At 34.8% G+C, this 26,802-nt stretch overlaps 1 protein-coding gene across 6 annotated transcripts in view; it reads left to right on the top strand.

Annotated features, from left to right (window-relative positions):
- The window catches only part of FCHO2 (FCH and mu domain containing endocytic adaptor 2), an 87,778-nt gene that overhangs the window by 7,645 nt on the left and 53,331 nt on the right, over positions 1–26,802 (top strand). For all 6 annotated transcript variants that reach the window (XM_035309562.1, XM_035309561.1, XM_035309564.1 and 3 more), the window contains exons 2-8: positions 1,729–1,820; positions 5,888–5,962; positions 6,981–7,122; positions 7,208–7,360; positions 10,637–10,741; positions 15,910–16,008; positions 17,459–17,555. In XM_035309562.1, coding sequence (XP_035165453.1) covers positions 1,729–1,820; positions 5,888–5,962; positions 6,981–7,122; positions 7,208–7,360; positions 10,637–10,741; positions 15,910–16,008; positions 17,459–17,555 — 763 coding nt within the window. The remainder of the gene's footprint in view (positions 1–1,728; positions 1,821–5,887; positions 5,963–6,980; positions 7,123–7,207; positions 7,361–10,636; positions 10,742–15,909; positions 16,009–17,458; positions 17,556–26,802) is intronic.

Here is a 26,802-nt window from a genome sequence, read left to right as displayed (position 1 = left end):
AGGCATGACAACAACTGTTAAATTAGAGTTTGATTTTGTATTCTAATTGAAATATCAGTACAGTCTCAATTACAGAGTTACTCTGGTGTTTTATAATGTGGTGGTGTTCATCAGGGTTTATACTGAATAAATACATGAAGATAATAAGGTGCCTGTAAGTGCACCTGTAATCAAAATTATCCTGAGCTTCAAACTGTAAGGAGAAATAAGTAGGAGTGCAACTGTTTACTTCTTGTGTTTGCAGATATCTGGCTTCCTCAAAACTAATTTGCTGGTTTGCCGTCATTTTATCGGTGTTTCTTGTTTGATTGTGGGTTTCTTTTTGGCTAGTTTTTCCCAGTGCCCGGAAGAATTAAAGCAAATAAATCCTGACTAGTAATCTGAATGAAATCGCCATTCCCTCACGTGTTAATTGTGAATAAATGTATTTGTGTCTACGTGGTGTCCTTCAAGGGAGCTTGCTGCATTAGTGCTCAGACTGATGCGTGCTCCAGGGGCCTGCTACTGCGGCGCTGTGAGCTTCCTCCAGCCACCCACCCACGGCTGCTGCTGCTCGCTTTGGCTGGCAGCAACCCACTGCCACCTCCTTGCTTCTGCTGCTCCCGCTGAGCAGCGCAGCTGTCCGCATCCTCATCGTGATCTCTGGACCACCGACCTTCGTTTTTATTTGCCAGCTTTGTTTTTCAGCTGCTGCGCAACTGCCCTGATCAGGTGTGCCTTAAGGCAGTGCAAGCAATTTTTTTTTTTAATTTTTTTTTTTAGAACAAAAAGGTCAGAAATGATTGGAGGGATTTATGACCAAATCCCCAGCTCCTCTCACTGAAAACGTGGAGCTGCTGTCATGAAAAGTTCAGGACTGTATTTCTATCCTTCTTTGCCTTCCACTCTGAACATCCATGCAGCTTTCCCAAGGGCATACTACTGTGTCTTGAGCAGCAACAGTGATGTGGATCTGAAGGTTTTGGAAGGGAGGAGGGGCATGGGTAGTTTCATAGGAAAACTCTAGGAGTAGCAGTGCTATTGTACCGTGCCTAGCCTCGCCTTCTTTTAATTCCATTGTTGCTTTCTCCTGTCCACAGGAAGTTCACTGTAGTGCCAAAGGCGATAAGCTGGCTCAATTTCTTAATCAGTGTTTAGGGCAGTATCTTAATTTCATTAGTGAGATTTGTTGTGGTGGTTGGAAAACATTTTAAATTTTAAAACTAGGTTTAAGAATAGACAAAGGGAAATTACAAAGGGAAAAACGAGATTAGTGATTTTTACTGATTTTACAAACAACAAAACAAACCAACAAATAGAAAAGACTACTGATCTGTGAAGAATTGGACTGGTAGGAAGTCCAGTGATCCCAAAGTCTGAATTTTAGTTCATGGGAAATAATGAAAGGCGAGAGTGGAGAGGGTGTTCAGTATTACGTATGTATTCAATAAGATACTAAGCAAAAGAATGCAAGAGCTGTTGAAGTTCAAAAAGGAAATGGCTTTGAATGTAGTCTAAAATATGGAAAGGAGGAGTTGTCAGTAGAATCATTGTAGAGGCTGCTGAGGGTGATTTTCGTTCATTCTACGTTAAGAGAACTAACAGGAGTTAGTAAAAGCTGAACCATTAGAAATTATTCACTTCATGAAACTTGAGCAGTTATTAAATTTTATAGGTTCTATATTTTGTTCTGTAATTGCTTTAGCACATTGTGTTTCATGGTTTTTCTGTCTTTTTATTAATCCTTAGGGGGAAAGAAACAATGGCTTTGACGTTCTCTATCATAACATGAAGCATGGACATTTGTCAACAAAAGAATTAGCAGACTTTATTAGGGAAAGGTAAGTATTCATCCTTGCTGATTCTGTGTCTTCAGCGTACTATTTTTGACTTTTGTTTCAGTTTGCCATTTGTTGCAGTAACATGCTAAATATGTAAACATCAATGAGCGTTTCAGGATCTCTCATCCTACAAGAATGTCTAGGTTTATTCCATTCATTTAGAACCAGCTAGTGACTCTTAAGCATTAATTAATAATCAGCTGCCAGTTTTTTAGGTTTGATTTGAAGGAAAAAAAAAAAAGGGCAAAAATCTGGAGTATCACATTAGGGGTCCATTGATTTATTTAAATTAATCCCAATTTTCATCATGGTTTGAAGAAAAGCAAAAGACAAGTACAAAGTATCAGTCTTCCAAAATTTTTAACAATAGCTGTAGAGTTAGGGCAGTAGCAACTGCAATTATGATTTTTTAAAAGTTGTCCTTTCAGATTAAGATGATGAGAGATCAAGTTCTTAGAAGAAAAGGGAGTGGTATATTGGGATAAGAAAATAATACATGGAAAATAAGGCAGGTTCTTTATGGGATAGAATGGAGAGAAGTGAAATCTGTAGGTATGACAACTTCCTAAACAGTTGACTTACTGCTGTTTTCACTCTTCTTTATGGAAGAAGACAATTGCTGCTACTTGGAATGCAAGAATTTACATTCTAGATGAAATTAATTATATGTCTGGTTCAGAATTTTGTCTTAATTAATGACACCACATGACAGATGGAAAAAACTTGTAAAAGACTAACTTGAGAACCTCTTTCAGTGAAGGTTTCTTGCAGTAAAATCCATCCAAAACATCCTTTGTTTTCTGGAATTTTTCATCAGAATTTCTGTTGTGGCCTGCAATGACCTCAGGAAAATGTAACCATTGTGGATCTGGCAGGTACTCAGTGACACTGACATTTGTATAGTTGCAAAGTGACTTGGAGTGGAGAAAATGACGAAAATCTTCCCACTAAGTAGGTGAATTGCAGTCCCAGTGTGATGGGCAGGCTCCTGTGTGAAGGTGTATGCAAACAAGGGAATTTTATGTTTCACGAGTCCCTGATTCCAGAAAAGACATTACGAAGCCAGACAGGGTTCTAGTGAAATCCTGCTTTGGAGGGATATCACACACTTTTGATGTTTAGTATGAAATATTCAGGGCTTCTGAAGCTTGTATTTATGTCATCTTTAGTCTAAAATGTTAAATGTTTTTCATGTTGACTAAAACCACTAAAAATGATATTTTATTTCAGAACAGCTTATCTTGATTTCATTCTGTTCTGCATCTTTGTTCATTGGAAAGTAATTAAGAGATGTTGTCCACAGTTACCTGTTCCCCTCCATCCTCTGCGTAGATGAACATAGTGTAGAATATTATTTTGCATTGCTCCTTTCTTCTCACAATATGGAAGTGGATGAGCAAGATTCATTAGGTGCCTCCTACATTTTGTGTTTTTATGCCCTGCTTGTACCTGGGCTGTACTGTTTTCTGGGCTGTTGTCTCTGAAAACCAAACCTGCATATGTTGACATTTTCTGCCTTTGGGTTCCTTTCAAATGTAGCAAGTAGTTTTATTCAAATGTGGAAACACAGGAGAGTGAAAGTTGAAAATTGCTGGATAGGTAGAGGAGACAGATCATGAGTTATGGATAACACTTTAAAAAGTTAGAGCACACATTGTATCTATGTTTGTAATGTGTTCATTTGAAAGAACACAGTGTATTTGTACTATATATGCTGTTAAAACTGGATGTTCCTGGAAGGAGCAAAAGGTTTTGCCCTTGGCTGGGTCCTGGATCTGGTGGGACACTCAAGACTACCATGGTGTGTCTGACCCTTGGACTGCTACCCGTAGCAGCTCATCCTTGTGGGCACTCTAGTCTCTGTTATATGTGCAACTTCCTAAGCTTATTAGAGAATTTTTCAAGGCTGTGTTCATTTACCAAGTCAATTACAATTCAGTTTTCAACAGTGTTGTTTCGCTGTTTCACTTTTCTTTTGGAGTACTTGCTAATGGGAAAGTTCTTACAGGACTGAGGGACAGTTAGATCTTTGGACGGTTCTTTACTGCCTTTTTTTCTGGATATGCTGCTGAATGGCAAAGAGTTGCTTAGTTAGTAGTTACTGCATTCAAGGAGGTTCAGAAATGTGTTTCCAGAAAGAATAAATATGTGGGGGAGCACTCTGCTCAACACTGTTAAATCTTTGATCGGTTGGGATACCCGTCGTTCTTCTGAAAGAGAGGTGTCTTAGCTCAATTCTTGATAAAGTGCATAGACATGCTGTTCTTAAAGGAGTGAAAATGTATGAAGATTGGGTTACCCCACATTTCTTTCTTTTCTCATTTAGAAATACGGACTTTGCATACTGGGAAGATTTTGTAGGTCAACTGTGTGTTGTGTTTGTATGCATTTAATACCTAAAATGTCTATATATTAAAAAATGTTCTCAACTAGGAACCAAATATGTGTTGTGTTGGCTTTTCCCTAGAAGTCTTTCAAGCCTTTTTCTGCACCAGTTGTCTATAAATGGCCTAAAAAGGAACTTCTTGATCAGAAGAAACAGTGGCAATGCACGTATTCCCATTTCAGTTTAAATATTTAACAGATCCCAACCAAAGACATTTTCAAATAAGAAAAAACTAATTTAACCAGTCATTCATAGTATGTTACTGGTATATCATAGTGCTCTGGGAAGTCAGTTGATACAACAGACGAAGATAAATGTGCCCAACCAGTCAGCAGCATCTTTTCGTTTTTATTGTTTGTAACTGTTGTATACTGATAATGTCTAGCAAGTTTCATAACTTCAGGGTTTTGAAGATCGTTCATTAAAGTATTCTGTAAATTGTTCTGAAGAAAAGAGCTGTGGGTTTTAGTCAAAAAGTACGTTTTTGTTTCTTTGTTTTTATGTGTGGAGCTATTAAATCTAGCAAAAAATGATAGAAGCCGTTGATAATTTATCAAAACACATTGTTCACTGTGATAACTAAAGAAACATCAGTATATGCACTTTTTGCAGCAAGTAAGCTTTCCCAGCCTTGGAAATGTAAAACCATTTTTCGATCATCAAGAATACTTACATATGAGGAAGGAGAAGAAAGTTATTTAATTTATTGTGGTGAATAAATTTATAGCTGTTTGTAGGTGAGATTTAAAATGCAGTTGCTGCATTTTACATTTTAATTGCCATGTCGTAGTTGATTGTCCAGCAGATTAGCTTATTCTTTTTGAAGTTCAGTAGACTTAAATGCATCTATTAGAGTTTCAGGTGACTATTACTACTTCATTTTATATTTTCATAAGTACTGAGTATTAGCTTAGGGTCAGAAATGAAAATAGCGTGCATCTTAACCTTAGCAATAGGAAGATTGTTGTGGGAAAGATTTGAAAGGAGTCACTGCTATGATACATGACAGCTATTCCATGACAGCTGCCCCAACATAGGCTGTCAGCATTCCTCCTGAGAGGAATTAATGGTGACCGTTGGATTTTTTGAATCGCTGGGATTTTGAGAGATCCTTCTTTAAAAAATAAGTATAAACAGTAGAAATATATTTTGCTGCATGTCACTTCACTGTTTTCCAGACTCAAATGTCACTATGCATAGAACCGTGAAAAAAACTAGAAAGGCTACACAAGACCTCATTATATTTATGGTGAACAAATGTGATCGCTCAGTAAGCATTCAGTTTGTGTAATGTTTTTATTAAAAATTTATTTGAGCATGCTGCTCTGTAAATCTCAGGTGTTGAGATAGTGTTAGATGGGTGTTCGTGTCACTTTGTTCTAACTGTTACTAAAGACAGGAAAAAGCAGAGAATAAAAGAAGGTATTGCCTTTTGCGAGTCTTGAGTCCTTCAGTTTTACTGTTTCCAGTTACCTTCAACATTCTGTCACAATGTTCTTAGATTTATTTATTTTTTATATATATTTCTTTGGTTTGGCATATCGTTTTTGAGGGATCATTAAAATGGAACAATTTTCAGCTAAAGAAACAGTCCTGTACGTTGCATTTTTAGAATTCATGTTTATCTGTCTTTAAGTATCTTTAAAATTTCAATTGTGTTTTTGGTTGTTTTCTTTGACAGGGCTACAATAGAGGAAGCATATTCAAGGTCAATGACAAAACTAGCTAAATCAGCAAGCAATTACACACAACTTGGGTAAGTAAGTGTGCAACTTGGGTAAGTAAGTGTGCATAAGAGAGAGAAATAATTAACTGCATACATGTTAAGAATCCAGTTTGCTTCTGAATATGTTATTGGCAATCTTGAAAGTAGCATAACTTTGCCACCTTTAAAAATGCTTGTTAGTCCTTCAGCTAGTATGCAACCATTCAAAATATACAGATATGACAAAAATAAAAGACAGTATAGTTCTTTATTTAGATACTTTAAAAAAAAAAAAACAAAAAAAAAAAACACAACAACACAACCAAACATGGAGAGGGCTATTTGTTCCTCTGTATTTAAGATTGAGTTCTTTTCAGACAAAATAAAGAATGTGACTTTCTATTAAGTGCACTCAAACCTAATTGTTCTGAGCAGAAAACATTGTCTACAAATGTGGCAGTGAATTTATTTCTATTTCTAGCTGTGGTTACTGCAAATAAAATAAAGGCCTTTAGTCTCGTGTAAGAAGTCTGAGCTGTAGACATAATCTTTTTTTAAAAAAAATCCATTAATCATTCAATTTTTTAAAACATAAAAAAAATGAAATTATGGAATGAATCTGTTGAAAAGTCACATTCTTAACATCTCTGAGGACAGAGGTAACACTTCAGAAAACCAAAATATGGAGAGCTTTTATCAGTAGATTTAGCACCATTACAATATGCACATAAAAATACTTCTGTTAAATTTTTAAGCTATTTTTGCATCATCTGTAGGCATATCTTTGTCATTCTCGTGTGTTGATGACAGAGGAGATTGAGTGGATTGAGTAAGCTTTTATATTTTACCTGTGCTGACTCTAAAACAGCAAAAACTGAAAAGTTAGCATATAGTACATTTGAAAGATATAATAATGTTATTTATAGCAGCTGTTGGGTTTTTGTTTGCTTCAATTCAGGAGCACAGCTTAACTTCTGTAAACACTGATACATTAGCACTATTTAAAAAAAGCTGATTGAAAGGAAAACAATCCAGATGAATGTTAACTTTTTTTTTCCCCTCAATCCAGGACATTTGCACCAGTTTGGGATGTTTTCAAAACCTCAACAGAAAAACTAGCAAGCTGCCATTTGGATCTTGTGCGGAGATTACAAGAGCTAATAAAAGAAGTTCACAAGTATGGAGATGAACAAATTAAAGCTTATAAAAAGGTTATTTATTTTTCTTATGTGTTTCCAGTGACTTGTTAACATTAAAGTTCAGAAGGTTGGATTTTGACTATGTGATATTTGGCAGACTAAAGAAGAAGTTTCAGGAACATTGGAAGCAGTGCAAAGCATTCAAAGTATCACTCAGGCCTTACAGAAGTCAAAGGAAAACTACAATGCAAAGTGTCTTGAACAAGAACGTTTGAAAAAGGAAGGAGCAACACCAAGAGAAATCGATAAGGTAATTCTGTGACATCTTTCTTAAAATTCATTGAGCTGTCAAGGTATAACACGTTCACATTGTATTAGTGAAACGCTCAGAAAGGACTAAAAACGGTAAGCTGTAGCTATTTTATAATGTACATGATCCTTTGAATGGTTAGATTATGAATAGGTTAGATTATGTTTACATAATCTTTGAATAGGTTAGATAGAACCTTGAATAGGTTAGATTATGTTTACATTTACTTCCTTATCTGTTCTCTCTAACTGCACTGCAGTTCTAATTATGCTGTATTACTGCCTCATATGGTAATTTCATTTAGTGGCTTTTACAGAAATTTTATATGATTGCTTCAGCATCTACTAAATTTTTAATGCATTTTCTTATGTAAATATTCAAACACTCAATGCCCTCTTTTTTGAAATAAGGATTAGGGAGTTTTTTATGTTGTCCTTTCAAGTGAGACAAAGTAGTTAATCTTCAGACTATTTAAAGTCGTTCCGTTGAAAAGAAAAACAAGCTAACATTACTTTCAAAGCTAATTTAGGAGCTTCCAATTACATGGATCAAAATCCCAAGGGATGAGTATCCTGATGCTGTATTTAGTAGTGTCCTTGGGTCATGGGAGAGTTTGATCCATTCACAGAATTGTTGAATTGTTGAGGCTGGAAGGGACCTCTGGAGACCAAACCCTCTGCTCAAACAGAGACACCTAAAGCCTGGACCCCAGGTCCATGTCCAAGTGGCTTTTGAAGATCTCCATGGAGGGCAACTCCACAACCTCTCTGGACAACCTGTGCCAGTGCTGAGGCACCTGCATAATAAAGAAGTGTTTCCTGATGTTCAGACAGAGCCTCCTGTCTTTCAGTTTGTGACCATGACCTTTTGTCCAAACGATAGGGCAGCATGGTTGATACTCAGCTAGTACTTCAGAAATGTTTCTGGTGGGAGCTAGTAACTGTGACTTTCACATCCCTTCCATCACATCTTTATTAAAATTTACACTTGTACTTTTAGAATCATGATAAAGATTGTTTTTGTATATTTTTCTATTGGTAGAGAATAATTTTGTTATGTTTAGCAGAACATCAAAAGTGTTTTTCTCAAAATCACACAATACCTACTGTATCACAAGACAGAGAATCTGTGCCAGTATGCTAAGAGCTTATTAAGTTTCATATTTCGAGAGGTACTTTATCAAAGAATCTGAGGAGGCATGAAAGCTTGTAATTTTAATTGCAGCTAATCGTTAGTGTTAGCTTGTGTAATAACTTCCTGTTTTTCTCTGTCATGTTAACTTCTGTATTTATAGTGACTTGACAAAAAATTCTTGACTAATCTTTATTATTTCAGTTACTGTAAAACTGCTAAATAGAGCTCTAGCAATTGCTGTACCTGAGAATAGACACATCCTGTTTTCAGAAGAGATTAGTAGCTAATCATTCAATGTTGACGTTCCATCGTTGTCTGTCTTGCTGATTGTTTTCTGTATATGCTCTTCAGCAGACAACACTCATGATTCTGCTCATAGTTAAACATGATGACAAGAGGCAGAGAATATTTTATGTCAAAATCCCATGCGTCCAGGGTTCAGTTACATAATCCTTCACAAAAGAAACTTATTTTTGAAGTCTTCTAATTTGGCATTTCCTTTTGTTTCAAATGATCAAGTTCGGAATCCTCTCATTGCAGAGCAATCATAATTATTTTTAAAACCAAGTGTTCATAGAGCACCTTGTACTTTCAATAAAGCATATTTGGGAAACAAGATAGGACAGTTTTCTTCTTGGGAGTTCCTTTGTTTGAATACGCAGGAGAAAGAATCATGAAGCAAAAATCAGGGTAAGTTGTAGGTTGGTCTGATACATCCTGACATGCTGTCCTTAATGCCTGAAGGATCCATATTCTTTGTACAATGAAGTGCTTTCATGCTCTGTTGTGCTGGGTTTAGAGTACTACATGAGCAAGGTCTACTTAAGCTTTCTCAGTAAGTTGATAAATTGAACTGCACCTTCAATTCCTCATCCTCATCCTTCAATTCCTCAAAGTCCTGTTTGATGTTTCCCCTGATAAACAAGTGCTAATGTATATTGCTACTCATGATTTTGGGTTATTTTTTCTTGGAAGAGGAAGAACAGAATTACCTCCTTCCAGAGGGCATCTTTGTGTTGAATTAATTGATTAAAATTAAAATTGATTTAAATGTTATAGACAGTGGTCAGCTTTACAACTCACTGCAAGTGAGTAGTAGTTGCTGTCTTTAATCTGGGACTGGTAAAATCCCTTTGAAAGAGGAAAGGAAAGCTCTTCAGAACTAGAATAGTAAACATTCTATCTTTACTCATGTCACTAACTGGCAAGTATTTCTGAGTTGTTACAACTGGTGGGAAATTTCATTCAGGTAAAGTAGGTATTTGGGCTTCTTTGGCAGAAAAAAGCTGATAAAATTTTTATTTAATCTGTTCTTTTTTATTATTTGGATATAGCAAAAATATCAAAAGTTCAAAAAACTTAATTTCCTGTCATGCTGTAAAATTTGAAAATAATTTCCTTACCAAAAATAGTTACTTCATTCATTTTTTTTCCATGTCATATTGAGATTCTCCTACATTTCTTTTTATCTTTTAAGAATATCAAGTCCACAGAAAGAAAACTTTGGTTTATTGAAAGCACTATAATGAAAAAAATCATTATAGTGCCAAAAAGTACTATTAGAAACAAATCTGAGCTGCATGAATCTGTCCATCACTTTGTTCTGCATTTCAATTTCAAATGTCTTCTCTTACTCAGTTTCCGTTATTTTTTCCACATTCCTTATTTTTTTTCTTTCACTTCTAATAAGTGCCTTCTTATTTTTTTTACAATTGACTCTTTCCGAATTGCACTAAGAAATGTTTACTCTGAATTTCAACCCTGCTTTTTTCCTGTTTTTGCAGTATATCTAAATATTTTATGTATCAGTGAAATAGCTTAATTTCAGTACTTTAAAATGTTGACCTCAAAACAAGTGTATTATAAATTAGTCATTGATGATAAGGGGAAGGAATTTAAATGAAGTAGTTTCTTTGTTACCTTTTTTATGTGGCTTATTCTAAGCAGCATAATGATTCTATGCAGAAATCTCTAATAGTCTGAATCTAAGTTATTTGGTGGTAAAATTTTGTTATGACACTTTACTGTTTTGATATGCCCCTGAATCTTTTTTCTAGGTCATCCTATGCTTTTCTCTCAATAGTGACTTTAAAAGCCTTAAATATTATTGGATTGACACTCTTTTTTTGTACTGATCCATAGGCAGCAGTTAAGTCAAAAAAAGCTACAGATACCTATAAACTGTATGTGGAGAAATACGCTACAGTTAAATCTGATTTTGAGCAGAAAATGACAGAAACTGCACAGGTAAGTGTTATATTAAATAAGACACTTTTAAAATAAATTAGTATGTTTTATTTTATCTCTCTTAAGATACCAGCAATCAAGGATTTTGAAAAATTAGTTCAAGATAGAATGATCTCCTTTGGAAATTGATGTAAACTGTGCTGTCAAAAGTAATAGGTTTGCAAGACAAACACTGGCCACATCACAACATTGTGATGGCAGTGTCCTTGAATAACACCCTGAAATACGAGCACTCCAGAAAGACATTTTGAAGAAGTTCTTAGTAAGAAAACAAAATGAACTTCTATAAGCATTGTAGATGCATTATGATGATGCAGGAAATCGTGTGAATTGCTGGTAAGACAGAATTCGTTCATAGGACTTACAGTACTGTGACCCATTATGTTTTTTTCATTATCATTTCAGCAAAACATTTCAGTAACAGCTTGTTAAAGAGTCTTCCCTTAAGTGCTTATCTGAGGTGGTCAAAAGCCCTTACCTCTATTCAAATGTCAAATGAACAAATGCTTGTTTGCTTTTTTTTTTAAGGTCTTTTAATCTTTATTACAGAGGATATCACGTTCTCCGTATGCTTGACCATTCTGTTTCTTCTTATAATATAAAGTTCTTTTTCAAATCTGTTGATAGGAGACTGTTCCAGATTTCAAGAAGCAAAATGCACCATTTCTGCTCTTTTTAATATTTAGTTGACATAATTACTTGTATATGTTTTTTGGTTGAAAAAAAGCTTTTACAAGATTGGAGTTTTCTTTTTGGTTGGAAATTCTTTGCTCTTTTGCTTAGTTTCAAAGATTAATTTTTAAGCATGGGTGGAATTACTAAGGAAATTATACTTATTACATGTTATTAATGTACAAGCGTACAAGTGTTAGCATTTTCCTTAACGTCTTGGAAATTAAGAATTAAATTAATAGTTCAATTAATTGAATTTCACAGTAAGGGAATTGTGTAGGTTGATACAGAAAAAGATATTCTGTCCTAAACTGTAAACTGCTTTTCTACTCCAAAAACTTAATTAGAACTAGATCTAGTTCATCTCTGAATACATATTCAACACAGATATTAAAGTAAAAATACAAAATATATCATATACCAGAAGTCTTCCTTGCAATCCCTCAGTCCAGGCTTTTGTGAAAAAAACAATGCTCGGGTATACTACTGCAAAAATGTGCCTTTAATGTGACTTATATTAGGAGTCTTGACACCCTTTTGTTGGAGAACTTCCAATAGGCATCTTCTTTGTCCAGTGTCTTGACTAGGTTCAGGAAGAGGAGCTATGCCCAAAGCTTTTCTTTCCAGTTTGAGTTGAATTTGGCTAAGTACATTCTTTTCCTTGCCTTGTAAAAATGTGAATCTTAAATATTTCGTTTGTATAATTGTGTAGGGATGATTGCAGTTATTTAGTGTTTTAAAAAGCTTTATTTAAAAATCACTAAGGAAATTCATGGGTACTGTGGTAAAGGTTCTAAGTCCTTCTGTCCTTCTCTATCATCTCTGATTTGCTAAACTCTGTTTTCAGTACATGTTTTAAGTTAGCGTTGCAGTCAAAAGCAGTAGTTGTCCTCTTTCTGGTCTTTTGTCATGTATTTGTTTGAGAAACAGCCTTGTAGAGCTAAGCCAGATAAAACTAATGTATTGAGGAAGGTTAACATTAACACAGAGGAGATTTGGGGTCTAGTTTATTAAGAGATCACACAAGCATTTGTGCTGGCACAAAGGAAAAGGCAATGTGTTACAAAGGGTGGAGGCTTGTGTCCTTAAGCTGACTTGAAGTAAGTATGACTTTAATGAACTGGCCTTGCTAAATTGCCCTGCAAACTTCACTAATGAGCAAGAAAGCTGTGAGTAATGGAGTTCTTATTTAGACTGACAGGAGATAGACATGAAGAGTATTTGAAATGGATTTTATTGTCAGTGAATCAGTGAAGGAAAATGTAGAGACTTTTCAGCAAGCAAACTAGCTGGGCTATTCGTGATGTGCTAAAAGAAAAGCCATTTGAAGAATCCAGTACAGCAAAAGAACAGGAAAAGAAACGACTTATTTTGTATCTAGAGACACAATATGAAGATAGTTTTTTTTTTTTTTTTCTTTTGTTCCTTGTTCATGTTATTAGGTAGGTATTAGGTACTTAAACATGACTGAACTTCAGAGAGAAAAAAGGTTTTACTGTAGTAAATATTATATCTGGGAAAGCATGACAATACTCCTGGCATTTTTTTTCCCAGTATAGAAATGGTACCTATTTACCTCTCATGGCAAGCCATACTTGTCTGAATGTCTTCGGTTATTCTTTAGCTGCAATAACCCTTTTACTCAAACTTTAGATTTCATTTAAGATGATAAGAGACAACTGAAAACTCTTAATACCTTTCATGGTTGTCTGTGTTGGAACTGAAAATTCTGCCTGTGTAAGTCCTATCTATTCAATTATTGTATTTTAAGTGTAATAGTGTAGCTGCATCTAAAGTTGGGTTGTAAGACAGCTACTTTAAATATGATGTGATAGGAAAAATAAGAAAATCCTTGAAAATCCTTGAAGCCCCCTCCTAAGTTAAGCACACCCTGGATTATTTTAATTTGGAGTATATTTCACTTGAAATATACTACTTCAAGAAATAAATTAGGAATGTGGTCATTCTGTTGTTTCACTGCAAAAATAGTTGGCTTAACTTCAGTATGTCTTCAGCCATTCAGATAAAATTGTTATGAGAACACAAATGTCTTGAATTGATGTGGCTTTATCCTAGGCAATCATGTAGTAATGTCTTCACTTAGCTGTCCTCCTTGTTAACCCTCCGCCACTGAATCTGTTGCATAAATCTTATTCATTTTTCTTTTTATGTCATTTACTATCTTATCTGCAGTTATCAACATGAAGTGATTTGTGAGACATAATTTTGAGAAGTTAAATTTTGAAATACAATCTGCCTAATTTTGAATTGCAAGTTTTATTTTTTGCTGCAGTGAAGATGGAACGTTTAGTTGTGATTATAGAAGAAGAATAATACAGTTAATTTGTCATTTAGAAATAGGTTTTGAATGAAATTCCTTATGTTGAAAGATTATTTTTTTGAGTAAGACTGTGATTGTATTATATGATTGCTCTGCAATTGCTAAGAAAACATGATGTCTCATTTGCAAAGTATTCCAACATGTTATAAGCTTTTTAAAAAATCATATTATCCAGTCAGTTATTGTAAAGGATCAAATAGCTGAAAGTGCTAAATTATTTTTCTTTGAAAGCCTTCTGTCTTTACTAGAATTAAGTACAGTTGACTGTTCAGATGACTTTGGTGTTAAGCAATCTGCATATATACATAAAGTTAAAGACAGTAGTAATTCTTCACATTTTAAAACTGAAAAGAAAAGAATGTTTACAAAATGGATCACACTGTGTATGCTGAGTTAGACAGTTAAGGATAGTCGAAGATTTTTCATTTTTAATTTAGCATTAAACACTAAGAAGTGACTTGTACTTGGGTCTTAGCATTATAAATACATTTCAGTATGTTTCAGTATATCCTTTCAGACCAGACAAAAGTTCAAGTAAACAATTTTGTTAATGATTCTATCTGTGACATGAATGATATGGTTGTATTGCAGTACTGAGATAGTCTTTGATCAGAATCTTTGTGTTATGTACTGTACAAGGCAAAGATGGCTTCTACTTCAAAGACTTTATTACAGATAGAACAATAAACAAGAAATAAGGAAACCGAGAATGGCAGGAGTGGCTTGAGGGGAATCGTGGTATCCACTGGCGTAACAAGCAAAAATCTCTGCATGTCTGGTTGTTTTGATGTGCATCATAGAGAAGAGTTTAAAAGAGAGTGATATATCAGTTTTGCGCAGTTTTATGGGGATCTTTAACCAAAACTGAAGGCAGCAGTGTTGGTATAATCTCAAAAGTTCACTTTGAGTTTAGGTAAACATTAGGTGGTAGAAGTAGGGTGGAAGATGACATTGTGTACAAGTGCTGACACCCTGATTGTGACTGAGTATGTATAGACATAGACGACAGATATGTTTGAAAGCAAAATAGTGCAGTTTATCTAATCAGGCAATTGGTAAAAAAATAGTAGCATTGTAGAGTAGTCTACAGAGTTTGACCCTATCCTCTGTGACAAGGAAAGTTGCTGGGAAGAAAAAAAAAAAAAAAAGAAAAAAGTTATTTGGTTATTTTAGCCTGCCTATTGATGGCTAGCGAGTCATATAGGTATGGTAAAAGACAAACTGAGAGTTTAGAAGAGGTTATTTTAGTCTGCTTATTGATGGTAGCGAGTCATATATGAGTGTGGCAAAAGACAGACTGAGAGTTTAGAAGATACAGATATTTGACTTGTATGGAGTTATACTTGTGTTTGTGAATCAGACTGCCAGAAGGTATGAAATGTAAAGATGATCTTCAGAGAACCTTGTAAAAATACAGAGGAATAAAAGGTGCGCTGAAGTTTGCTCACACTTAAAAAGGCAGTTATGGAGGTAGAAAGAGAATCAATAGACAGCAGGAGTAAAGAAAGACTTCAAGATTATTATGGCTAACCATTGGGTAGGATGAGGAAATTTTTATTTTCTTAGAGATGTTGGAAGTGCTCTTAAAATGATGGAAGTGTGGGTAAAGTGGAACAGGGGAACAAATTCCAAACAAAATGTAAATATTATACACAGCCAGTTTAAAGATAAAGATTTAAACAAATTAATTATATTTAAAGAACCAAAGGATACAGATTTAACTGGAGAAAGAGGAAGTATGTATACATTGTGATCAGGAAGAGAGGCTGCTGAGGAAGTACAAAACAGATTCAGAAATATGACTTCTGGAATTAGACGAAAAATCACGAGATCTTTCAGTAATGGAGAAAAGAGATTTTCTTCAACCCTATTTTCTCTTGATAAAAATAGGACAGATTTTTTGAAAAATCAAGATAGGTGAAAGCTGAAAAAGGAAGTTAAAAAGCTAGATAATGGTTCCAAAAGGACATATTATAAAGCACATTATTTTGTAGCTGTGAACTTTACACCTTCCTTTCTTAAATACTGTAATCACTGTGATAAAGATCTGGAAAAAAAATGTTTTTTCTGCTTAGTACATGTAATTATTATGATAAAAGGTTTAGCATTTCAAAAATTATTTTCATTATGAATAATTGCTTGCATTGGTTGACAGAAATTTCAAGACATTGAAGAAACACATCTTCTTCATATGAAAGAGATTATAGAATCATTGTCAAATACCATAAAGGAAATTCATTTACAAATAGGAGAGGTAATTTTTATATTATCATATGTTTGTTTGGATTATGCTACATATTTTTCTTAACTACTAAAAGAAACATTTCTTACTGTGTTTGTGTAACTTGTGCTTGTGTAATTAGAAGACTACATCTTTCAAATGGCAATAACTTTTAAAATTACAATAAGAAGGAGATATATAGTAACAAAACACAGAATTTAAAAGACTTTGAAGCAGATTTGATTCTTTTTACCACAGATATATAATACTGTATCAGTGCTGAACTTGTTTATCAGAAGTTTGAAGGAGATTTGAATATCTACTAAATAGCGATTTTGGTCTTCTCAGATGTGTGCAAGCCTCTCTTATTCAAGCCTCTCTGATAAATTTTATTGAATAGATCAGCTCTGATTTTGTTCAATATATTGGAAATATTTTTAATAGCTAAATTCAATAATAAATATTAATAAATATTAATAATAAATTCAATATGAGCCAAAAATTTTACTGCTTCCTTTTGCATTTATAAATTCAGTATCACAAATTCTACAGAATAAGTCTGAACAATCATTAAATTTTGTGCTAACAGAAAATGTCTTTTGACCATTTGAAGGATGTTTACTGTATTTCAAAGCTCTGTTAATTAGATATTAAATTAACACTCGTTTTACACGTAATAGGGGTACTTCCTCTTTTCTTTAACTAAAACATGGAATTATATCATCTGAAAAGTTTCAAAATTTTTGATAACGCTGTTAGGGAAAGGCCTACAGTAACAATGTTAAAAAAAGTTTTTGTAGTATCTTTTCTTCAGATGCAAGTTGGTCTAACTAATAATCCTTATAAGTAGTCCTCAGTTTTTTTTGTATGTGTTGTAGTTTTATCTGTGTATACTTTGAGTCACTAGTTTGCTTAGTTTTTAGGCTTTCTGCTGGTGAATGATGGTCACAAGGTTCATGCTATTAATTTCTAAAACATACTACTGCCTTGTTGGAAAAACTTCATATTAACAGCGTGTTCCTTTGCCAGACCAAAACCATTAAAATAGTAATGCTTTTACTCAAGCAGGTGGGAACTGTGATAATACAGTGGTAACTGTTCACACCCTTAACTGGTGCTGGCTTCAGGGGACAGTTTGTCTTCCTGACATTGTCGTGGGGCATGTTGTTGACAAATTCAGAAAAGCATATATAGAAAAGTAGTTTAGATAGAAGAAGTGGAAGTAAATCATAGACTTGTCATCAGTCTGTGTTCTTTCGTTCCTCATTTGTATGTGCATTGTATACACAATTGCCAATGCTAAAGCAATAAAAATGGATTTCCTTGATAAAATGCCTGTTGATTTCTGGAAGCTAATATATTTTAGAGGGAAACATTTTAAACTCTAGAGTTAAAAATAAACACTTTCTGAAGTTAATTAAATTTCTTTAATTACTGTTTTTTAAATTCCTGCTGTGTGTGGTATTTTGTTTGTTTTTTGAAGGTTCACGAAGAGTTTATTAATAACATGACAAATACTACAGTTGAGAGTTTAATACAGAAATTTGCTGAGTCAAAAGGAACTGGCAAGGAAAGACCTGGTAAGAGATTAAAAACAGAGGAGCAAATGTTAATTTTAATACTGTAGATTTCCTCTCCTAATTAAAAGACAAACCCTATTTGTTAACATGCTATTGTTGTAACATACTTAAAATTTCAAAATTCTCAGAGTTCATTAGCTTTGATACTAAATGTTTCATAGAAATCTAACAACACACAATATGTTTATTATGTATTTGTAGGACTCGTGTTCATAAAGCATAACAATTTATAGCTCAGAGTCCTCCAATGTGCACTTCTGAGGAAGCTTGTAAACTGTACTGTTCCATGGGATGTCAGTGAAGTTTGTCCAGAAAATGAAGTTTCTTGCACAAAACTACCTTTATTCTGTGTGCTTCAGCACAAATTGTATTTCCAAATTTAATACAAATTTAGGGATCTATTCAGAACAGGTGTCTGTAAAGCTGATTATAAAATTGCTGTAAGTTGCATTGGTTTATTTGGGTAGTTTCCAAAATCATGCTTTTTAATAGATTATATGTAGATTGTTCTTTAATAGATTATGTGTAGATTGTTCTTTATCAGCAACAAATTTACGAGTACTTTCTTACAGTACTGCTTGTTGGGTGTGTTATGTTTCCTGGACTGGCATAAAAGGCCAATCTCACATTACTGTGTATCTAACATTACAGGAAAAATACAGAGTTCAGTTTAATATTCAGGCATGGGAACATGGTCACTAGATCTGTGAATACAGAAGTTCGGTACTACTGTTTTTCTTGGAGTGTGAAGTGTTGGGAGTCCTTGTTAGCATCTCTGCCTTACAGTATCAAAGCATATTTTTTTTCAGAGTAAGGATGATGTACAGAGTAGCTTAGATCTTAAGCGTTTATGTTGAATTGTTAAATATGGTTATTAGGTATCTTACATTACTTCTGTGCTGTGTTTTTAATATAACTGTTACATATTCACTCTGTGATCTGCTGATGCTCATACATGAGTGGGATGAGGCAAGACTGTGTATGGAACAATAGTCAAACATTTCTGGTGTGTCTTACATTTTTTTGGTAAAGATTAAGAAATAAAAAGTACATACCTCAGGGTTTCACGTTCAGTTGTACTGAATTCAGGATGAAGATCAAGCCTCTTTGACTAGCTGTGGCCAAGATGTCACATGTAGGGGTTGCTGTCTTACATTCAGGATCCTGATTCCCTGTGTTACAACGACCTGTGCAAGTGTATTCTAGAGCACTGTGCGTTTCAGGCAATACACTTCTTTTTTTCCTGTCAGACAACATAGCCATCATAAGAAAAGTAGCACTTCACCTCTTAATTTAGTGAGAGAAGTTGTACACAGTGTACTTATTTGCTGCTTTACAGATTTCGTCATATTCCATTTGTATTCTCTTGAGTCAGATAAAAACTTTTGCCATGGCAAATTCTATTTTTTTCAATTCTGTAACTGTTTTAACAGCAAAAAGGTTTAAGGAAGGTTTAAGTTTTTAGTATGGAAATGTATGCATATTGATTTTTTTTTTTTTTTTCAGAGTGAAATTATATTAATTTTGTAAAGCTGCCATGGGGCAGAAAGAAAGCGTAGGTAAATTCAATAGCAATAGAAATTCACCGGAAGTTGTGAAGTGTCAAAGATTGGTCTTAGTTATAATTACTGCTTCTATTATAGTCATATAGCTTTGACAATTAACAAATGTTTGGGATGCAAAGTGAGGCATCACTTCTGTAAGAATGAAATGAAAACATCTTGTGTGGGAGGAGCAGCTTTTCCTTGATTCAAAAATGCTTTTCCACAATGAGAACAGTTTTTAATATAAAGGCATTTTTAACCATGAAGCAAATTCTAGACGTCTTTCTGTGATATGAATTTAGTAATTATGCTGCAGAAGGAGATGGCTTCTCAGGTAAATGAAAGTATTCAAAGTATAAAAATGGTACTGACTTGGAGTACAAAACAGATGTAGTGCTCTCACTGCTACTTAAGATTCCGGTCCTGAATATATTTGAAAGAAACAATTTAATAATCATCAGTAGTATGTAGGCCTTCACCTTCCCATAATATTTGTAGACCAATATACTGAATCAGTTTGTGGAACACCCTGAAATACTGAATTTTGTGAACAACAAAAAAGCTTAGTGCATAACAAAAGTATTTTAGTTTGTTTCAGTATTTTAAAATTGTAGTTATAGTACTTTACAGCAGGGTTCACTTTCCTATTTCTACAGATCTAAGTGTAAATATGAATTTGGAAGGAAGTACTCTAGAAGAGCTGTTTATTGTGTGGATTAGGAACAATTTATAACGTTTCTCTGTACATGCAATTATTTTCTTAAATTCTCATCTGCATAACTTCAATTTCTCTTTGTATGATCATATCCCTTATACCAGATTATATGGGCTCCCTCTGGTGGCTAATTTCTGATACCTGAAGTCTTGATGTACTGCAACAAGTAGAGTTTAACACATTTTTTCTAGTACAAATAAAATTCTTTCAAGTAGTAATGCTTTATGAGTTTTCTAAACCTCGTTTATGGACTTCCTTACTTTAAGGCTTTTATTAACTGCTACCTAATTAACCTACTTCTTGAGCTTTATCTCCTAATTCTTATGAAACTTCAAGTATATTTTTAAAAGATATACAAGATATACTTTGAAGAAGTTCTATTCATAATTTTTCATACTCTCTTTCAGTGTAAAAAAAAAAAAAAGCCATGTATATTAAGTTGCAAATATTTTAATTCAAATCGAACAAAAAATCACTTAAATTTAAAACTTTGAAAAACAGAAAAAGAGGTGGCAGGACCCACAGTCACAGTCATGCTCCAGGTCAGAGTTTAATACATTCTCTGAACTGTTTTCTAAAGTTTATTTTGTCTTGCTGTTAGGTCAAATAGCAGGTTAGATACAGTCAGTTGAAAGATGCTTCTGTTGTATGACATTGATCAAAACCATTGTTGGCCACTTCAGATGAATCTACTTTCTATTTGTGATAGGCTGCTGCTCTGTGTTCCTTGGAAAAATCATTTATAGCGTGGCAGAAAATGTCTACTTTTCTTCCACCCAAAGTAGATGTTAAATCTATAGCAGAGATGATGTAAATTCCAGAGTAGTGATATATCAATGACTGTTCGCCTTATATACTTAATCTTCTAATCTTCTATAAAAATTTGGTTTGTTCCATTGTGAAAAGTTGATGCATTAAACAGAAACTGTTAGGAAGTATGAGCTCATGTTCTTCCAAGATCTTATGCCTGAAATTGGAAGGATAATACATACTGTGTGTAAAGATACTTGAGTGCCAGTGGCCAGCTGTAGCTGTCATGAATGATTTTCCATTTTTTACATACAGTGTTCTCCTATGTATGAAACTTAAGTCTGTGTGTATCTGTCCCTGCATTAGTTTTAGCCCACTGCAGTTTACCCAGAAACTAGCTTTGAAGACCAAATGAGAAGACTCAGCTGTGCTACATTGTCTGAAAATACACAAACAAAAGCCAAATCTAGACTATTTGTTTTCATTAATTTGTTCTGATGTCCTTGTTAGGGGTTGTTGGTAATTTATTAAGTTGCTCTTATTTTTTCATTTTTCTTAAAAATTTAATAAAGAGGAAAACAAAAAAAATGTAATACAGACAACAATGGAAAGACAAAATCCTTTCTGGCTCCACAACCCTCCAATTAAACAAATATCCGCAGATGGCAATTACTACATATGCTGTTACATTGTTGAATGTGGAATTGGGGGTCAGCTTTTTACTACTATTAAAAAAAAAATTATTGGTTTTCTGCTAGCTTGATCCATCTGCACACTCAGAATCAGACAGAACATGATTTTCACTGTGACTCTACATCCTTATCCAGGCAAGCAAATGAAAAATGTGAGGAAGAGGAATCGGCTACATACACATTGTCTTCTAACTGTATCAGCCAAGCATCTAGAGTTCAGGCTCTTGAAAGCAAAAGTACCTAAAAATACTTCTGTATCCTTTCACATACTGTTTACCCAATAAACTTGACCTTTAGGAGAGGCTACAAGTCTGCTTTTGTTAAAGCATTGTAAAGTGAGTGTCGGCAATCCATTGGCGCTTTTCTACAGAAGTAGTTGAGAATGTCAGTTGTCCACAATTGCTGGTGATCAATGCTGGTGATCAGCTGTCACTGGCTCTTGCACAGTGACATAGCCGTACATATAGCTGAACACTTTAATTTGTCCTTGTCATGTTAGATACTGGGAATAACAGTCTATGTCCTTTTAATTGAATGATGCTTCCGTAGATACCAAGATTCAGAAAGCAACAGATGTATTTTTACTCCTTTTCCTTCCTCTAACAATCCCAGAGAATGAAAATTCAGTCAATAATTAATCAGTAATGCTGGTAGATAAATGTTTGGTCTGTGGCTTTTTAGAGCTGCTGAAACCTATTTTGCTTTATTTGGCAATGCAGGAAAAAAATGGTCCTCAAGGCTCCTTCCTGGGAAGTCCAATTATAGGGAAGTATAAGGTCATGGGTATCATAAGGCCGACATAAGTTCAGAATTATTTATTTATTAATCATTTTGAAATTCAGCTCTCTGGGAAGGCTTTGAAGTAGTGTAGACTGACTTAAAACAGCTATAGTGTCAAGATCTTCAATGCCTCATAAGGCAGAGCATATCAGAAAAATATATTCTGGTGTCCACAGTGTGCTCATGATCCTTGTCTGCTCTGTGGCAACTCATCTGGGAGCTCTGTTTATGGAGTGCTAGTATTTGAAGCCTTATTTTGAAGTCTTAAAAAATGATTTATTTAAGCATGACATTCCTGCTGAAAGGAATATGGAAATTTCACAGGCTGCAAAAATGTTGACAAACCATTATGTTTACTATTTGGATGCCAATCAAAGCAGTTTAATCTGGATTCCTTACAAGCTCATTAATGCTGCCAGCATTGCCTGTTACCAGAATTGTAAGGCATCAAAGCTTCAATTTAGTAAACATTTAAAAAACAAATTTTACCTAGGCTTTAATTCAACTGAGTACTAATTCAATTAACTCAACTGAATTGTTGTACATTTGATTAGAATAATGTTTTATGTGGCTGGCTGTTGGCTCTGGTGAGAGTTGGTGCAAAGTTCAGGTGCGAATTTATGAGACGTTGTTAGGCCTTCACTAATTATGTGGACATTGTAGTCCTAAATGACCATGGAGCACTACTTGTGTAATTTTTCCAAAGTGAATGCAAGAGCATTAAAGTGAGCTGCACCACAGCTGTGAAGCTAGTCCAAAGTAACCCCGTGTAGTGAATGCACAGTTGTGCTTCCTCTTTGTTAACATTACTATTTAAATTACTATGTTGTGTAAAACTACATACTTTCTATCTTATGAAGAAATGAACAAGGTCTGTAGGGTAATGTACACCCAAAAAAAAAAAAAAAGGTGTTTGGAACAAATGTTTTATGTCAATGAAATTTCAGAACGAAGTTAGTCCTTTCCCAGAGTTTGAGAGGCAAAACAAGGGTCATGGAATATTGAAGCTTGCTTTGATTAAGGCTGCTAGCTTTTTATGTACTTGAATAATAAACTCTTCTTTGAGAGAAAGACTTCAAACAGTGCTGGGTGTGGCAGGCATTGGTATTTTCCATGGGTTTGTTCAATAACATAATAGTTTGTAGGTTTTATAAAGAATACTTTTATAGGAAGCTAAACAACAAAATAGGTGGAAGTAAACACTGAAAATGTCTAATACTAATTTTTTAAAGCTCTGCATGACATCTTTGAGCTTCTTTTCCACAAGGAATTATAACAAAGCAACTGTTTATTTATGTTCCTATAAATTATTTTCTTTATATTTTCTGTAAATATTGTGAATATTTTAATACTGTCAACACTTGTGAATAGGTGCATAAATAGCCAGTATTGTCTCAGTTTTTCAAAGCCTGTGCCCATACATAATTCTACGCAGAAGGCTGACTGAGGAAGGAATTTAGTTTATCGACAATGACAGTGTCCAAGGAATTCACAATGGTATTCTCTTTAAAGGAAGACAGTCTGTTCATGCATCTTAGTTCCTATCGTAGGTCTCTATTTAATTTTGCCTGCAAAAATTAGGTCCTGTCATAAATGACAAACCTGCCAAAACTGCCCTAGACTTCAGGAAACCTTATCTGCCAGCATAGATTTTAAATTATTACATATATCTAACTTGCAAACTTGATTTAAACAAAGAGAATAAATTAATTATTATTTGTAACAGTCTGGAGAGTCAAAACTACAGGTTTTGCTGTGAAAATCTCTTAGTGCCTGTGGAAGACTGGTAGCACTGCACTGAATTTGTCAACCAACTGGGCATTTAACATTATTTGACTGGTTGGGCTACAGATGTAATGCCCTGAGGAAGCTAATTAAGCTTTTCCTTTAAGAGTGATTGTGTTTTAAGTAGTAGAAAGAACAATTCATATTAATAACAAAAGTTATTCTTGGTGTGGTATCTTCCTTGATGTGTCGTTTTCACAGACACACACGTTCAGAAGTCCACATCTGAATTTGAAAGCTGGGTGATCCTTTTCTGGTGTGCGAAAAATTTGGGTTCATTCTGTCCAAGAAGGAAAAGTCCACTTCTCCTGAAATACTTCAGGAAATCAAGAGCTGCCTGTGATAACTAGGAAGAAAATATGTAAAAGACCAGCCACAAACTTAGTTGAAAGAGAAAGCAGTAGAACAGCAAGAAACCAAATCCAATGTTTTGTCAAAAAACAACAACAACAAAAAACATACACCTAAGGAACAGTCGAACAACAGTAAAAGTTTATGTAATAAAGATAACTTTTAAAAATGTATGTGCCACGCCGTCTGGAACCATACCCTTGTTATGTTTTCTCGGCTTCATTACAATTCTGCAGTATATTAGTGCAATTTCTTCTACAGAGCTAGCTAAAACTCTGAAATGTTGTATAAATATATTCAACTAAAGTGGGACAAGGGAAAAATGAAAAATACCACAGAAACTATTAGACTGCAGATGCAGCAGAACAAAAGCTTTGACTCCCAAAGAAATACTGTCAGTTTTTCTTGAATTTTCCTGCCTCAAACAAACAACAACAACAACAAACAGCTGCAGACTAAGGCAAGTAATTATTATAGGTTGTGGGAGCAAAGAAGTGTCAATTTCAGTAATTTAAGATATTAATTAGGTAATAGACTCCTCAGAAAATGACCTAATTTGCAGGATGGGTACTACTACAATAATAAATCATTTATGAAGAACTTTTAAACACCTGAGAAAAGAAATAGCATTGTGAGACATGTTTTGTACTAATATAGCAAATAAGGCCTGTAATTTATTTATATAAATAGTATAACATACAAAATTAATGCTGGAGGAAGGGGCTAATTGTTTAAGACATTTTTCTTTTAAGGTAGAAAATGTTCTGTGGACAGAGTAAACATTAAATGGCCTTTTCAAACATGAAATTTTCACAAGAAGCACAATTGAAAGAAGTGTATTCTTTCTTTTTTTTCTTTCAGAAGATAAAGCTTAGCAAAAACAAACTCTGAAATCTGGAAAGATTTCGAAACCTACTTAAAAACATCTGTGCTGTAGTTCGTTCTTACTAAACTGTAATGTTAGAGAAAAGCAATGTCTTGAATCTTGCAGTTTAACTTTTTGAGGAAAAATATGGTTTCCAACTAGGGAAGCAAATAGAGGAGTCTCAAGTTGGATATTATATATTTTACCTTTCTAATAAAATAAAAATAAAGTCTAAGCATACAGTCTTCATACACTTGTCTTACATATAAACTTACACAGTTTACACACTAAGTTGTATGCAGACATGTTTCTAATGGACAATTATTGGACAATTGTCTGATTGACAGTATTTGACAAGTCTAATGGACAATTATTTCTCATAATTTCATTGACAGTAATACTGCAGCATGAAAGTGCTTTACACCAGAACAAGCTATCATTGGACATTTTTTTGCAGTGAATTGACTGTCTCTGTCAACTATCATAGAGTAATCAGTCTTCCCATTTTACAGTTGGGCTGAAAAGGTGGTTAAGCTTAAATTCTTTTCTTTCTTGCCCTAACGACCGAACCTTCTGTACATGTAAATTGGAAAGTGCTTTAAAAGTGCTACAAAACAAGAAAACGTATATTTTCCATTAAGATGTTTTTGGCTACCTGAAAAAACATTTTTTCTGTCAGAATATACCCGTTCTTTTTTGTTGTTGTTGTTCCCTTTTTCTCCTCTCTTTTGGAAAGAGGTCCTATTGAAGGTTTTAACCTCCTATGGTTTCATGTATTTAAGTTCAGGACTTAGGAAGAAACCATACTCCTCTTGGTTTACAGGGACATTGTGCAACAGTTACAAAGAAGTGATTCTTTAAAGAAGAGGGATATTATTTAATGTACGTATAATGCCTTGCATTAAAAAATCTTAGCTGACTTGGCTCTAAGAAGAACACTACTTGAAGGTGTCTTTGCAGTTTTTTCATCACTACATATTTCATGTTCTGTGTGCAACAGATGAGTCATTCATCCTGCAGGCAGACAGCTGTGTGTTGCATATGCTTACTATTATAAACTAGAATCATAGAATATCCTTAGTTGGAAGGGACCCATAAGGATCATCAAGCCCAACTCCTGGCACCGCACAGGTCTACCCAAGTTTAGACCACGTGAACAAGTGCACAGTCCAATCGCTTCTCAAATTCAGACAGGCTTGGTGCAGTGACTACTTCCCTGGGGAGCCTGTTCCAGTGCGCAACCACCCTCTCGGTGAAGAACCTCCTCCTTATATGCAGCTTAAACTTCCCCTGCCTCAGCTTAACACCATTCCCAAGGGTCCCATCACTGGTGTTTATGGAGAACAGGTCGTCTGCCTCTCCAATCCCCCTTGTGAGGAAGTTGTAGACCGAGGTGAGGTCTCCCCTCAGCCTCCTCTTCTCCAGGCTGAACAGGCCCAGTGACCACAGTCGCTCCTCATATGTCTTCCCCTCCAGGCCCTTCAGCATCTTCGTTGCCCTCCTCTGGACGCTCTCCAACAGTTGAATGTCCTTTTTGTACTGTGGTGACCAGAACTGCACACAGTACTCGAGGTGAGGCCGCACCAGTGCAGAGTAGAGCGGGACAATCACTTCCCTTGCCCTACTAGCAATGCCGTGCTTGATGCACCCCAGGGTACGGTTGGCCCTCCTGGCTGCCAGGGCACACTGCTGGCTCATATTCAACTTGCTGTCAACCACGACCCCCCATCCCTCTCTGCGGGGCTTCACTCCAGCGTCTCGTCAC

Source organism: Oxyura jamaicensis, chromosome Z (assembly GCF_011077185.1).
Source record: "Oxyura jamaicensis isolate SHBP4307 breed ruddy duck chromosome Z, BPBGC_Ojam_1.0, whole genome shotgun sequence".
NCBI lineage: Eukaryota > Metazoa > Chordata > Aves > Anseriformes > Anatidae > Oxyura > Oxyura jamaicensis.
This window is presented reverse-complemented; position numbering and strand designations above follow the sequence as displayed.